Source organism: Corvus cornix, chromosome 1A (genome assembly GCF_000738735.6).
Source record: "Corvus cornix cornix isolate S_Up_H32 chromosome 1A, ASM73873v5, whole genome shotgun sequence".
NCBI classification, from domain to species: domain Eukaryota; kingdom Metazoa; phylum Chordata; class Aves; order Passeriformes; family Corvidae; genus Corvus; species Corvus cornix.
Genome location: NC_047057.1, coordinates 49,383,961 through 49,399,261, shown reverse-complemented (window position 1 = coordinate 49,399,261; position 15,301 = coordinate 49,383,961). Strand labels below are relative to the sequence as shown.

The 15,301-nt window shown below is 41.5% G+C and overlaps 1 protein-coding gene across 1 annotated transcript in view; it reads right to left on the bottom strand.

Moving 5' to 3' along the window:
- MRTFA (myocardin related transcription factor A) overlaps positions 1 to 15,301 on the bottom strand; it is a 104,599-nt gene that overhangs the window by 19,328 nt on the left and 69,970 nt on the right. Inside the window, exon 6 of the mRNA XM_039571085.1 lies at positions 10,954 to 11,019. Within this exon, the coding sequence (XP_039427019.1) occupies positions 10,954 to 11,019 (66 nt within the window). The remainder of the gene's footprint in view (positions 1 to 10,953; positions 11,020 to 15,301) is intronic.

Sequence of the window (15,301 nt, the reverse complement as noted above, 5' to 3'; positions counted from 1 at the left end):
GCTTCAAGTAGTCCCAGCTTGCTTCCAAAAACATCAGGTAAGGCTGTTTCAAGTGCCTTACTAAACCTAAGAAGTGCAAAAACACATTTAACACCCCAAATTCCCTGGGAAGCATTTCAACAAATATTTAGTCTGCTGGTAGATCCAGCTTAAGTAATGATCTCTTTTCCATCTCCCGCTTGTTTCTGCCTTGCCATTGATGCTCCAATTGTACTGCACAGGGAGCTCTACTGTGGAACTGTTGCCACAAAGTATCTCCAGCACCTCCCCACGGCACTTGCCCCTCTCCAAACTTAACTGGAATCCTTGATCTAACTATCCAGCTAACTTTGAGTGAGCCCTGATGAGAACAGAGTGCTGCCAGAGGAAAAAAAAACCACCAAACTTGCCAAACTACAGTTGTATGAGCTGTTGAGTTTCTGTTTTCACTGTATGCAAAAAGAAATAGTTGAGAATGCAAAAGTAACTTCTGCAATGCCCAATTTCAGTTAGGTTACCTCCTGCCTGCCTTTTGATTTTATTTCTACATGACATGTACATGGTATTTTCAGCCTCAGCAACCTGCAGTTACACTTTCTGCCCTTGTTCCTGTACCTAGGTCTGGGACAAAGCATGTCAGCCCTTGGTTATGCTGACAAAACGGTCTGTGGACTCCGATCACAGTTGTTTTGAAAGAGTTCTTTTAACCTGGATTGGTATGCTGTTTTACAGCATGGCTCCACAAATAATAGTATCAGCAAAGCTGAGCACAACTGCCCTGCCAGACAAAGTCAGAAATGAGAGGCTGAGTTTAAGGCCAGCACTGCAGCAGGAGCCCCCACTCTGCTGAACCATGGCCCCCCATGTCTTCAAACTGCCCCATCCACCACAGGAAAACAGCCTGGTGTTACAAATGGCCCAACAAGCACTAAAAAAGGCTCAGTGACAGATGGGACAATAGCATCATCAATAGGGCTTGGGACAGCACAGCCCAGCAGGTGCCCTCCACTGAGCTGTACACATTTTTGTCCCACTTGGACAACTGTGGCAGTTTGTAACATCTGCTGCTAGCAGGATGAGTTTTACCCCTCACCTTTAGATGACTGACAGCAGGACTTGATTTTGCTGCCACAGACAGGCTGGCTAGCAAGGATCTCATGAAATTCCTACCACATACATCCTATTTCTTTAGTCTCTCTGTTGCCTGTTGTGGAACATTTTGATGCTTCATCTCCAGAATTCCTGAAGAATGAACATCTTTGTGGTCACACCCTCAGCTACCACAACAAATCGCCCTGCAGATCAACTGTTCTGATGCAACTGTTCTGTTGCCTCCACCCTGCTTCAAAAATGTTGCATCTGTACATTGCCAGTGTGTCCTTCCATCTGACCCCCCAAACCCCATCTACATCGACCCACACCTTTCCATACAAAGCCCAGAGATGAAAGTTGCTAATCTTCACATCAAAGCAATGTATTAACTCATATGAAACGGGGTCCAGAACTGCAGTGCCTGAGTTGAGTGTTCCCCCGGTCCAAGTCACATTTTGCAGATGTGAATGGAAGTGTGACTGAATCACAGAACCACAGAATGGTTTGGGTTGGAAGAGACCTTAAAGATCATGTAGTTCCAACCTCCTTGCTATGGCTGCAGGGTCACCTTCCACTAGACCAGGATGCTCAAAGTCCCATCCAGCCTGGCCTTGAGACACAAAAAGCAAAGCAAAGCATCAGTCTGGTGCTGCTATATACAACAGACTGGATCAAGACTCAGGAATCAAACCCAAATCTTCAATCTAACAGCAGAGACAAAAAGCTGGGCAAAATGGCCCAAACATTTCTGTTCAGGGTACACCCTGCAGTGTACAAAAGCAGATTTTAGCTGTGCAAAGCTTTCAAAGACATTCATATGAAGATGTCCAAGTTCCTGTTATCTAGCACGAGAAATAAGTGAAATCAGAACTAGGCTGAGACACTCTAAGAATGAAACACAGCAGGGGAAGGGGACTGACCCAGCTGCTGACAAAGAGGTCAAAATACCCGTACACCCTACATTTGCTTATGCAGCTGAGAGAAACACTGAGGTTTGCACGGAACCAAACACAGGGAAGAAAGAAAGGTGAAAGGATCTGCACAGATCCTCATAGCTCAAGTGTCTTGTGGGAAGCAGAGGCTGCAAAGCCTTCTATAATCAGTAACTCACTACTCGAGGCTATCAGACTTGTAGACTGACAGAGCAGAGGCAGCATGTGAGCTTTCCTTGGCCATAGTATCTACCTCATCACAGACAACAAGGTGATATTTGAACTGCAAATCAGTTGGTAAGACAACACACAATGTTTGTAGAAAGGCTACAGCTAAATTCAGAATACTGAGTAAAATACTTTACTCTTCAGTTAGACCTGTTCCTAAGGGAAAGGAAAAACCTTCCTTTGCTATGACAGCGAAGCTTGTGTCATGTCCAAACCCAACCTCAGACATGCTGATTTAATCCAGAATGGCAGAAGACCTTCTGCTGCAGCTATTCACCCCTGCTCTCAACCAAATTCTGGTTTCTCTCTCTTGTTTACTATGCTTTCGTAAAAGATGAGATAAAGTGCTGCAAATAGGCTCGATGACTTCCGCTGTCGGTTCAGGGTGGGGCTCCCACCCGTAGGATTTGGTAAGAGACACAGAACCTGAACCACAGAGCAAGGCAGTTAGCACTCTCTTCCTCCCATCATCTTCACCCCACTTTCAAAAAGCATTTCTCACAGCATGGAGGAAAAAGGTATTAAAAAACTGGGTCACATGCACAGAAGGGGTTGTCATCTTGCCAGTGGGGCAGTGTCTAAGAGCTGCTGCATGCTGCAGAAATATGAAAAGGGGCTGGAGAATACACAGCTGAGAGAAGAGAGATCTCCATCAGCATCCTTTTCTCCATTTGCAGCTCTGAGGAGCTTCTCATCCAGTACACAGACCTGATCATACTTGAGAATTCTTGCAGATACCATAGCCCAACATTGGTAAATGACCTTGGATTAAGCCTAAAATATGAGTATCGAGTTAAGGACAGGAAAAGAAGCCACAACTGCTAAATTTTGATTATTCAAATCCAAAAATACACAAACTCAGAAAATTAAAAATTAAGATGGACCTAAAAAAGTCAATCCAAATATATTTATGAAGGTAAGAAACACATCTCTGGCACTCAAACAAATGAAGCTTGCTCTTCAGTGACACCCTTCAATGAGAATGTCACTGTGACTGAAGAATTACGAGTGTTCCTAGACCCAAACAGAAGAAAGGCTCCTTTCCACGTTGCTACTGTTGCCAGCACTGCCAAAGCACGGCATTACAGACACGGTGCTGCAGCTTTTCAGAGTCTTCCCCACTGCCCAGCTATTCCAATCAACAGAAACATGGCACAGAACACAGCCAAATGAAGTTCCCGTTAGCTGGATTGTTTGGTGAGTCCCAGGCTGCTGTGGAAGCCAGAGCTGAGGTCCTGCCTCCCTGACACCCTGCCTCAGAGAGCCAGCCCTTCTCTTGGGTCAACATTCTGAACCTGCACAGCCTACTGGCTCATGCAGCTGTTTTTCCCAAAAAGAGCCACTTTCCAGCTACCTGCATTGGGCTTGCCCTGGCTGCTGAAGCACACAGGCAGGGGGAACTGTGGTACCCTGCCTCGGCTCGCCATGGAGACACTCACCAGCTGAGCTGCTTTCAGCTCACCAGAGCCCACTTTCAGCACGACTGTCAGTAACTCTAGTACAGCAGTATCTCTCTGATGATGCAGCTGAAGTTTAAGATTTTCATTAACTGTGTGAAAAGCCTGAGGTATAGGTTTGTCACAGTAAACATGAAATTATTGGCAGAAAGGACTAAGATATTTTCAAGGCCCAACATTGAGTTAATTTAAAATCTTACATATGTGAAATTTCTCACAAGGTTCATCCTCTGTAGGAGCAAAATGGAAATTGTCACCCATGGTAACAGTTATCAGATCTGTGGGTGACTATGGCTACGGCTTTGTGTCAAAAAACATTTACAGCAAATACAACTAAGGTATAATCTGCTCCATCCACCACCATTAACTCTTGGCATTCAAAAGACATTACCTAAATCTTGAAATGAAAAATAAAAAAAGGCAAAGCTTCATTACAATCAGGATTATACCACCTCCAAACTGAAGAAGAAAAGGGAGACAAGGAACTTCTACCAGGAACCCTTTGATCCATGCATTCGTGGACCAGATTTCATGCCTGTTTCTTGCATGGAAAATCGGCCTTTGCAAACTCCTCTGATAACTTTCCAGAGTGCCATGGGTGGGAAAGGTATGGAGTCACAAAAAGGAGAGACCATTCCCAGACAACAAGTAAGAATGAAGCTAAGACAACTGTGGGAACACGAAGGGAAGAAACTCATATTGCATATCAGACTTTACTCCCCTGAATTATTACGTTTCTCTTCCAACTTTTTCTCTTGCAATTCTTTTATCATGGCAGGGATCAAGGACCAAACACAGCCTATCAAACACCTGAGCATGGTTCTTCCTTCTACAGCTTCAGAAAGGACAAACGGCACATTTCCACCTTAACACAATGAACTTTATTGCTCAGTCATGTCTTATTAATCACAGATCATATAAACACATGGAAAACACACACAGTCAGATATCTAAAAGACAAACAAAGCAGATGCAGTTATTAGGCCTCTGACAATGAGACTCTCCACTTAAATGTACAGATTCCTTCAACACATAAAGCCTGAAGGCTTTGAAATTTTGCTTCAAGAAAAAAGATCAAATTCAAATAACCAGCAAATAATTCCTGGGACACAAGTTTTAGGTATATGATCAAATTAAAATAAAACCAGTTACAGACTTCTGTGCAACACGCCAGAAACAGAAAAAATGTAGAGGACAGCTGCAAGTGTCCTCTACATTTTTTTTTTTTATTTTACAATACTTGCTTAGTGTTCCAGTCTTACTCTCAGAGCATGACACTAAGTATATTAAAAGTCTAGCTGCAGCTTCTGTACTTGAGGTGCTGTGCTATACGCTACGAACCAGAAAATAGCAAGGATTCAGAGGTTTATGGAGTATTAAAATAAGTTATCATTTTTAGATCTTAAAAGACTTTACAGGTTTGTACATTTTATTAAACAAGTCTGGGAGTAACAGTAGTTACAGTCCACATATATGTTTTTAACTCCTTGTCCTAAATGAAATTACAGTTCCAGCTTAAAAGCCTGAAAGTGAAGCAGTTGCCAATGTGCAGAACAGCAGACGTAAGATGTCAGGGAAGTGTAAATTTGAATTTTTTCTTCGTTACTCTAAATAGATTCCATAAAACTATAGGAATGTCACTACAAAGATCTGGTATGTACAGTGGTGTGAGAATGACGGGGACACATTACGTAGCAGGAAGAGCTATTTCAGGGTGCTAAAGCAATGGGTTTAGCTGCAGCTCAAACAGAACACGCTACAACCTTGAAATGTCGGCTCTCTAGCCACATTGCAACGGTTCTGAGTCAGTAAAACTCCGTGCAGGCACAGCAGTTCATCTATCCCGGCCCTTAGGTGGAAGACAAAATATGGCTGAGGCTTGAAGAACTGCCCCTGAAGTCACCAGCATGATGGCAGAGCAGCTCGTGTCATGAACAATACTGCACCTGTAGGTAATCGTCACGTTCCAAGGAGAGCTTGCTGCCTCTCCTTTCTCTGACAAACATAGAAAGATGCTCCTACCTCCCAATTAACAGTTAAACAATTTATACAACTGGTTTTTTCTTTTGTTTTGTTTCTGACATTTAATATGTTCTACTGTAGCTATTGTATGTAACAGGAACCAAAGGTTGATTATATCCTCAACTGACAGGTCTCCTTCAATTAGCACACATATACTAAATTGACAAGATTCATAATAAGAAATAAGAATAACTACGAAAACATGAACATAAATATTAATTATAGAGCCATGCAATAAAGCTAGAAGTGCATAATTTTCAAGTATTATAAAACTTTTTTTTTTTTAACTGAGAAGTGATTAGACTATCAGGTAAAGGCTAACATAGAAATAGCATTTTTAGCTACCCTACACAAACACAAGTGTGGATGTATGGCCAAATCTTGGGGTTGAGATGTTGAAGTCTAGAGACATGACTTAACCTTAGAAACTCACAGGTGGCAAGCACTTCGGTTCCTGAATTCAGTACCTCAAAGATCCTTGGGTTTTTGTGATGGTGGCTGTGCTGGATGCAGAAGACCAGCTACTACAAGCTTTGTCTAGATGATGATCACCACTGGTATGCCAAAGCATAACCTGTGTTCTGTACCCTTAAGTCACTAACTGTCCCCAGTAAACAGCAATTCCTTTAGAATTCATTTTAAGTAATGTCTCACAAACTCCCAAGAAAGTAAATACTGCGTTTTAGTTTAATAACAAATACTACGTTTTATCCACTAACCTTAGGCTAGAAAAAAATGCAGCTAGTGATATGAGAGGCCTAATGAGATGATAATCATGAGACTGCCTGCTGTATCACAATAATTTCTAATTGTGTGACATGTTGCAATTGAACCACGGCACATTCCCCTCATGGAGTCTGAGGATAAAATACACTCGTACTCTGAAATAAGCTCGAGCATCCGGCAGGCTGCACATCCAAGCAAAAACTGCATCAGAATGTGGTAGCACAGACCTAGAGCACAGAAACACCTCAGCACCTGCAAAAGCAATGCTATTGGAATCTCCATGCACAAATTCCATCCTCTTTGGATCTACATAGTCATGTGTTCTGCATCCCGGAACACAAACATACAGAGGAGTTGGATGTGGGCACAAAAACTGGCAAGCATCAGATACACTGAAGTGAAAAAGAAGCTCCTGGAAATTCTCAGCCTGTACAGCAGCCACCCTCCTAGCTTTCAGTGCTCACAATGCCCTTTTCAAAGGATGCCTGTGACATTTTTCAGAGACTCACAAAGCACGACTACAGAGCAACACAAGGCACATTCCCAGAAATTATCTACTTCTGCTTCGCCTGCTTAGATAGAAGTGATGGTCAAAACAGCTTTCCTGCAGGATTGTGCCACATGACAACCTTGCATTCTTGCCTGTGTTTTGTGTTTGCAGCCAGAAGCCAAAGATTACAATCCTGATGGATAAAACAAAGGGCATGTGAAGCTTTAAATCTTGCAAAAGAGAAAAAGAGCCACATGTTTTGCATAACAGAGTATTGCTACATTTGCAAAATGTCTTTCCCCTAAAGAGTTTTGCTGTTTTAGTTGAAGATACTTTCCACATAACTTTCTACTCAGATGTGCACTAGCTACTGTTTTAAATATTCTCTTCAAGGGTGAAAAATGGGGTGTTTAATAGTCGCCAAAAAAACCTTACAATAGCTGTAACCTTTAAATTTGACACTAAAAAATGACAGCATCTGACTGTTCTTCTACAGCACAAGAGTTCAAAGAGTTGAACACAGACAGCAGATTTTGTTTTACTTGCATTTTGTGAGGACAAGAAGATGAAAATCATCTCTGCATAGCTACAAAAAAATGCAAATAGCAAAATGGCTTTTCTATTTGCACTGTTAGAAAATAGGCCAAAACCTGAATAAATAGAAAAACTCAGCTCTCCTTTTTTCAAGATACAGTCATTCTACCTCAGATCACAGGTATGTCAGCTGCAGGTGAAGACTTGCTTCCCACATTTTTTTCTAAGGGCAATTGAGAATTTTAATCTTCAACTAATGAATCCTGCTACTAGTAAAAGGTTACACAAAGTGGTAACAGAAAGCAAGAAGAATTAATGAAGCATAAAACCCAATTACTTTGAATCCTCTTTCACTGCCTATAAATGCTTTCTTACTACAATACACTAATCCTTCAGTGGAGCAAAGTCCTACTGTAGGTGGCTGGTGGGTAGGGAAGGTTATTTAAGTGAGATTAAGTGTACTTGGTAAAAAAATGTTGAAACATTTGCTTTTCCACTCTATCATATAAACAAAATTCCACATGGGACAAAGTAAGCAATTCCCAGTTCTGTTATGAACAAGCACAGCAGGAGTAGCATGACTCTCACTCTCACTTAAAGGTGACACAAATGTGTCATTTCCCACTCCTCATATTTCCAGTGTCAAAAAACCTCGTGTTGATGAAAGCCTGAAATGAAATTTCTCTTTCAGGGCACCAGTTTGCAGAATAAATCTTATGTGGGGTTTAGATTAAGTCAGGAGAACCGAAGGTACCAATGGGAGTTTGCACACTACATAGCTTGTAATGTAAAACAAAACCTTTCACTTCTCCCACACTTGGCTCATGGATTTTTCCATGGCTGTTTGCCTCAAGATATACAGGAACTGATCTGTATCACAGGCTAATCTAAACGAACATGTAGGAAAGCACAGTAAGACCAAAACAGAAACAAAGTCGATGCTGAGGAAGTGACATCCACACTCTGGATATGAAGGTGAATTGGAGGTGTGGTGCCAGACAAGCTGTAGTCTGGTGCCATGGGCTGGATGCATATTAGCTCTAGGCAGAATATTTTCCACTTTACCTTCATTCCAATTTAATCCAGCTCTCAAACTTCATTTTATGGTGCAAAGCAAGGTACAGTAGGCAGTTGCAATCAGGAACTTCATTTCAAAAGCACATTCCTGTAATGCAGATAGAACTGCAGCCATCACGGCTCTCTCAAGAGTGTTAAGACTTTCCAGATGGAAAATAAAGGAAAGAAAAGAAGCCAACTAGCATTTGACATGGAAAGAGCAATCCAGCTCTTTTAGTTCAGCACCAAACCATCCTCTGGATTCCAACTTTTATACTTTTGCTGAATCATCATAAAGGACTGTGTGGGGCTTGGTTCCTGGCTAACAAACCCAAGAGGGACACATGAGTCCAGCATAGCCATGTTCAGTAGCAGATGACAGCAGGACAGGATTAAGTACTTAAACATTTTCACAGACAAAGAGGTATAGGCCAGAGAGAAGAAAGAATACAGGATACTTGCACATTCCTAGCAGTAGTAAAAATGTGTATCCAGGAACTCCTGAAAGTAGAAGTAAAGCTGTTGTGGCTCTGAGATGCCTTCTGGAGGAACACGGTCCCTAGTCATCCTCTGTACTTCTCAGGTCAAAAATGGGACTTTTGTTTTAAGTATCACAATTTATCTCACATCTGATCTTCTCCTCAAAAATGGCCCAGGCAAATTATGTTTTAAACATTTCCCTACGTTCAGTTATTTCCAGTTGGCAGGTATGGGTAAATGATACCATTATCTGTGAGGAACTAATTTCAAATCCTGTTTAGAACAGATGTGTTAAAGTGGGTTTTCTCCATTGCAGAAAGGACCTTTTCATGTGTTGCCAGTATTTTCACGATATTTCACTGAGTGTTTTTCTTTGGTCTGTCACAAAACTCACATGTAGGAGATATAAACGAAGCAATGAAGGGCACAAATCTGCAAAGACTAGTAATTTAGGCTATGTTTTAAACAAATTTAAGACTCACTAATTATTCTGGATGCCTTACTTGAATTACTTGCAAGGGCCTCATTTTCAAAAGGCCTGTAAAACAGACCCCTCTCAGGAATCACAAGTTTGGCCAGCCACACTTTGAAGAAAGCCAGTACTGAACATGAGTTAATAAAGTATTTGCATACATATCCACCTAAAGCAGGAGACCACAAAGAAGTCAGGAACATTTTCTTCTGAGAAGCATTAGTAAAAAGGCCCAGTCACTGGGACACTAGTCTTTCATCCAAAAGCAGGTAAGTGTATTCTGTAGAAGCTTGTATACAAGCTCCCCAGGTTAAAAAATAGACAACAGACAGGATATATCCAGACAGGATAATCTTTTCTTTTTGCTATGGTAACATAATTTTAAGCAGGGGTCCCAGAAACCTCTTGAGAACATTACTGACATCCAGCAAGCCACTTCAGCTGACAGAGTGCTGCTGACAGCTTTTCTTCACTCAGAGCAGGAGCTGACAGTCTAACCTTCAGCCCTCAGCAAAGTCTAAGTCACACCACTGTGTCATATTACAGCATGCACCCCAGAAACAGAAGAAGTGAGAAAATCCTCATTACTACACCATCTTCCAATTAAAGCTTCTGAAACAGGGAAGCAGGAAAGCTTTTGACAGAAGAAGAAACACATACCTGATCCACTGCCTTTTATTACAGCTGTTGTGTGAAACTGAGAGGACCTCAAAAATAAAACATTTGCTGTGTGGTCTTGCTTCAAATTGTTACCTATAAGTCATCTAGTTCAGAGGTACCAAAGCATGACAAAACTATTTGTCAGATACCTTTTTTGCATTTTTGAGGGAAGGAGGAGAACAAAACAGAAAAATACCTTCTCCAACGCTAATCTGACAGTGAAAGCTTGGCTTTAGGGTAGATCCTCTCTGTTTACCCAGAAAAGTAAACGTTCTCTACCTCCACAGATTTTGCCTTCCCCTGCAAGAAGGGCAATGGCTGATGCCCACAGGGCTCTTCCTAGCTGTTTTCTAGCTACAAACATAAAAGAGAGCCCCTTGCTGGCTAACATCTTATACACACTGCCTGGTTTTGGTCGGTTTATGGAATATGTACACACAAAGTTAAAAGTGCCTCAGAGGTCTGGGGAGCTGACACACTGTAAGAACAGAAAATGCAGAGGCAGGAAGCCTGTTAGAAGAGTGATTACCAGCAGGAGTCAAGGCAATCCTAACATAGCATGGTCTCCAGAAGACTGTGCACCGTGAAGAAATGCAAGCCAAGTTTTGCAGTACAGTTGCACTTGCAGCCATTACCCTCTTCCTCAGTATCGGAGGTGGCACCAACACTTCAGAAGGACCAGGCTGGTCCCCAGGGTGGGGCTCTTACATAGGATGTTTTCCATGCAGAAGCAGAGAACCCGATCTTTCGAATCATATGGGAAACCACTCTCTACCAAAAAACATGCATAAAAACACCAGGGCAAAGAACTGAAGTGGTACTTACGCGGCATGATCCCTTGGCTCACCAGCTCCTCCCGCGTGCGTCGCTGCTGGAGCTTCAACTGCAGCACTGCACGACAGCAGAGAGAGGGGAGAGAAGGAAATCCATCAGTGCAAGAAACAACTGAAGAGACATTTTCAAATGCATCTTGTTTTCTTCTTTGGATGCCAAGGCACTGGTGAGCAGCAGAAGGAAAAGACCCCCCCTCCCACCCTGCTGCCCTGCCCTGCTGCAATTGCAGAAGTGGCCCCCAGCAGTCAGGTTTCCGTAGGCTTCTGCAGCCAGGGGGAGAGGAAGTTGCGCAGGGTCTTGGCAGGGTGATAAAAATCCACAAAGCCAGGCCTGTTTCTCAGTTCTTTCTAGAGCACCAACTGCTTTCCAAACCATTAATATTAAAAAACAAACAAAGAGAAACACCAGCTGACAGTCCTCCAATAAACACAGAGTGACACCCCAGCTGCTAATGACTCCTGAAAACTCTAATTACTATGTGCAGATTAAACGATATGTCAAAATTGTTGGTCGTTACTCTAAATTACAAGGCTGATTTCCTTCCTCAGCTCAGAAATTCACCTTCAGAAACATCTTGTGAAAGTGAAATACCACGGATATGTCTAGAGGTGTCCTTCCACTGCAAAAGGAATCCCCTTATCACTAGAATTTTTCCTATTTATTTTAGCATATTCAACATATTCATGACCTGTGTGAAATGCAATTAGCTGGCTTTTTTTCTAGTGCAAATCCCTGGAATAGTCATAATTTCAACATTTAGATTATAACAGCAGTTTCCCTTTAATCTATACAATCAAAGCGAATTCTAGATTTTTTCAAATTCTAGATTTTTCTTACAGTCAAAGACAGCTTCCATATGAAAGTGACCTTTCGAAATTGAGGAAAAAATTCACATGAATGTGTAGACACACACCTGACTCAAATTAGGATAACCTGAGTATCACTGAATCCCATTTGCAATCAAGCCCAAACTCCTAAGTATACTCCACATATTATAAAATGAATGGCAAGGCATCTCATCTCCCCGGTCTTAATTTGAATTTCTCTGTCAAGCTAATGCCTTTTGTATAGTCCACATAATGAAAGTCCACACAAATGCAGTGGAACCACTACAGAGCAAAACTGCTCTACAGTCTAATAATGCAATCCTATTATAACCCTTACGCCACCTTTCTTAAATACTTTGCTTGTCCAGTACATTAACTCCATACATTATATCCAAATTTGTACTGCACAATCCCTAAAGCAGAGATCAAAAAATTTAAGAAGATGCCACTTTGTCTACTTACAGACATCATCACATTTTACCTGTTTCTTTCAACCTGTGCAGTTTGCATTTGACTAAGATACATCTTCCAATAAGGGTTCTGGTCTTCACATGTATAAAAAAAGAGATCCATCTCTTCCTTCCTATGGTTGTTTCCATAGCACCTAATCACCCTAACGCACACTTAATTTTCTTCTTGGATTTGTCTTGGCATCCATTGACTCTTGATGTCCCTTTCTTTGAAACTGTTTATGACACCGAGAAAAGTACCTCCTACCTATGGACGTACCTCTGTGCACAGTGTGCAAACAACTCACCTCTCTTCTGTTTCTTAAGACAAATTATGACTTCTTACTATATGGATCCTGGGCAGGAAACTACTTTCTTTTAGTATATGGAAGTGAGAGAGGGGAGGAGGATGTACAGAGCACCATGGTAATTCTGTGTGGGATCAGCCAAGAGCCAGAAGAAGGAGGAGTGAACACAGAGGGGAAGGAACAGGCCCTTCGTTTGGCTGTGAAACTGCAAACAGAAGTGGTAGGTCCAGACTCTTCCTCCCACCCAGCATGAGATCGCACTCCTACTTCTGGGCTAGCGTGAGGGCCAACACAGCTCACAGCCAGCCTGCTCACAGAGCTTCTCACTTGCTGGATTGCTTCTGAGGTTATCAAACCCCAAATCTACAGAAGCACTTGATCTAACTAACACCTTGCTGAGACAGTGTCAAATTTCTCACTCCCCCCATCCCCTCTCATGTCCCCCTGACTGGTGGCTGGACTCACTGACACGACAGTGACCGCAGCCCAGTCAAAACAGGCACCAGTTTTTGTGTTGGTAAGTTGAAGAGGATGACCACATAGCCAGGAGTTGTAGTGGAACAAGTAGGACACCAGGTATTCGCCAGCACTGAAGGCGGGAGTTAGACTTCATCCTTCCAACAGCACACTGCCACTACGTGATTTCTGCCCATTTAACTCCCACTGCATGGCATTACTTCTACTACTGAGCTGTTTAGGGACTCATAGCCATACCCTAAATTAGCACATGTTACTAAATGTATACAGACAAGGCACAGACCTACAGCATCAGGTCCACCTCCCCAGCTTTAAGTGTACATAATCTTACTATTACTCACATTTTCCTATTTACACATCTAGTAACGTGTGTTAGCCCTTTCTGCCACTTACTTGCTACGACCATCTACCTTCCCTCACATTTCTAACTACGCCTACTTTTTACCTTTCACCTCCCAGTCAGGGATTTTCAGCAAAAAACTCCCCCACACAGGTGTGGCTGGCATTTTTTGCTCCTGGGTGCACACCTGTATTGTCATCTGTATTACTGCGCATTTTGCTCCACTGTCTCAGTTGGCTTAAATGATCTAAACCCTTTTTTAATGTCATTATTTATTCCTCCACTAGTATTTGTTCTGTCCACACTGTTACAATCTCTTGCATGTGTTTCCAGACTCTACCAGGCTGATCTCAGCCAGAAATGCTTTTCTGCTTTCTATGATTACAACCAGTTCTTAATCCAATTAAGCACTACTTCATTAAATTCAAATATACCTCTTAAAACCAAAATACACCACACTACTAAGTTAGAGATGTTATGAAAATCTGTTGCACCCAGACAAAACTCCTAGCAACCAAATTTCACTAATCCAAATGACAAAATCACATTTGATTGGACCTGTTTTCACAAACCAAAAAGCTGATCAGCGTGATCATACTGCTATTCTTACACCACCTAAATTCTTGATCAAATTTTCCATAGTTTTTTTTCCTGGAAGTGATAGCAGATGAGCCATTTTTTACTCACTTTACATCACCCGTGATGCAAAATGTTATTGGTCTTTCGCTCTTCTGAAGTCTCCCTGCTGTTCCCAGAATTATTAGAAATGAATCTCAGACTGCTAGAGACTTCATCAAATGACTTTAAATTCTCCTGCTAACTGCAGCCTCCCTTATGAATTTTCTAAATATATCTTATTTCTTTATTAGTTACAATCTACTACCCGTTTTCTCTCCCCATTATATGCACCTTTTATTTTTAAACCCTATGTCCCTTGACAGAAAGAAACTGTCAAGAGGACTTAAACTGGAGAATAGAAAAAAAGTCATTTTCAAGACCCTTTTTATAAGACTAAGTAGTTCCCGGGATTTATGAATGTATATAAATACATATTAAGCACGAGTTATAATTGCCATAAAGTACTTTTTTTTTCCCAATACAGCTTATTTTTGTGGCAGGGAAGAAGGCAAAAAGGATTATTTCAGTTCACTCCTGAATACATTTTGGCTTAACTAAGTACTTGGAGTTCCCAATGCCATTTCATATATTTAGGAGATCACCTGTTTACATGTGCAAGTGTGTGAATCCTATATATAGATTAACAGATGTCCCAAGCACCAATCCAAGGCTGTTGCACATGGAGCTCAGCCAAAGGTCTAGAATGACCAGAGAAATTCAAAGCTACTCTAAGACAAACTGAAGTGTAAGTCTTTCAATCACTAATGGACAATCTTCTGTTTCCTTTAGCCCTGTACTTAACCTGTAAATTAATTTTCAAGTTAAGAATAAATCAGGTCATATAAAAGGCAGTGCATAACTACTGGCTAGAAAATAAGTTCCAAACTGGTACCCTTCTACTATCTGCAATATTCTGTGGGATTTGTATGCTTGTCAGATTTTCCCACTCAAAACTGGACATAATTTATTTACTTCACAAGTATGAAACGTTCCCAATTAAATTTTGAACAATGTTTTTATATCCCAAATGGACTGTTCCAAGGATCAGTAAAACATTCCAGAGAAATCTGGGAGCTAGGAGAGAGGACCACTGCAGTTTAAGAGGAGTAGAGAAGAACTGCGGTGCTGGGAGATGTATTAAATGACAAATAATATTGTGATACAGCTACTGTCACCAGAGTTAGTAAAATACAGCATGTCATGATTATTTTTTGTTCATCTTAACATAAAACTTTCTCAACAGCCACAGGCATATTCCAGGACCAGCTACTCACAGCTGGTGGCAGCTCAGATTCAACAGCACATAAATAATATACAGAG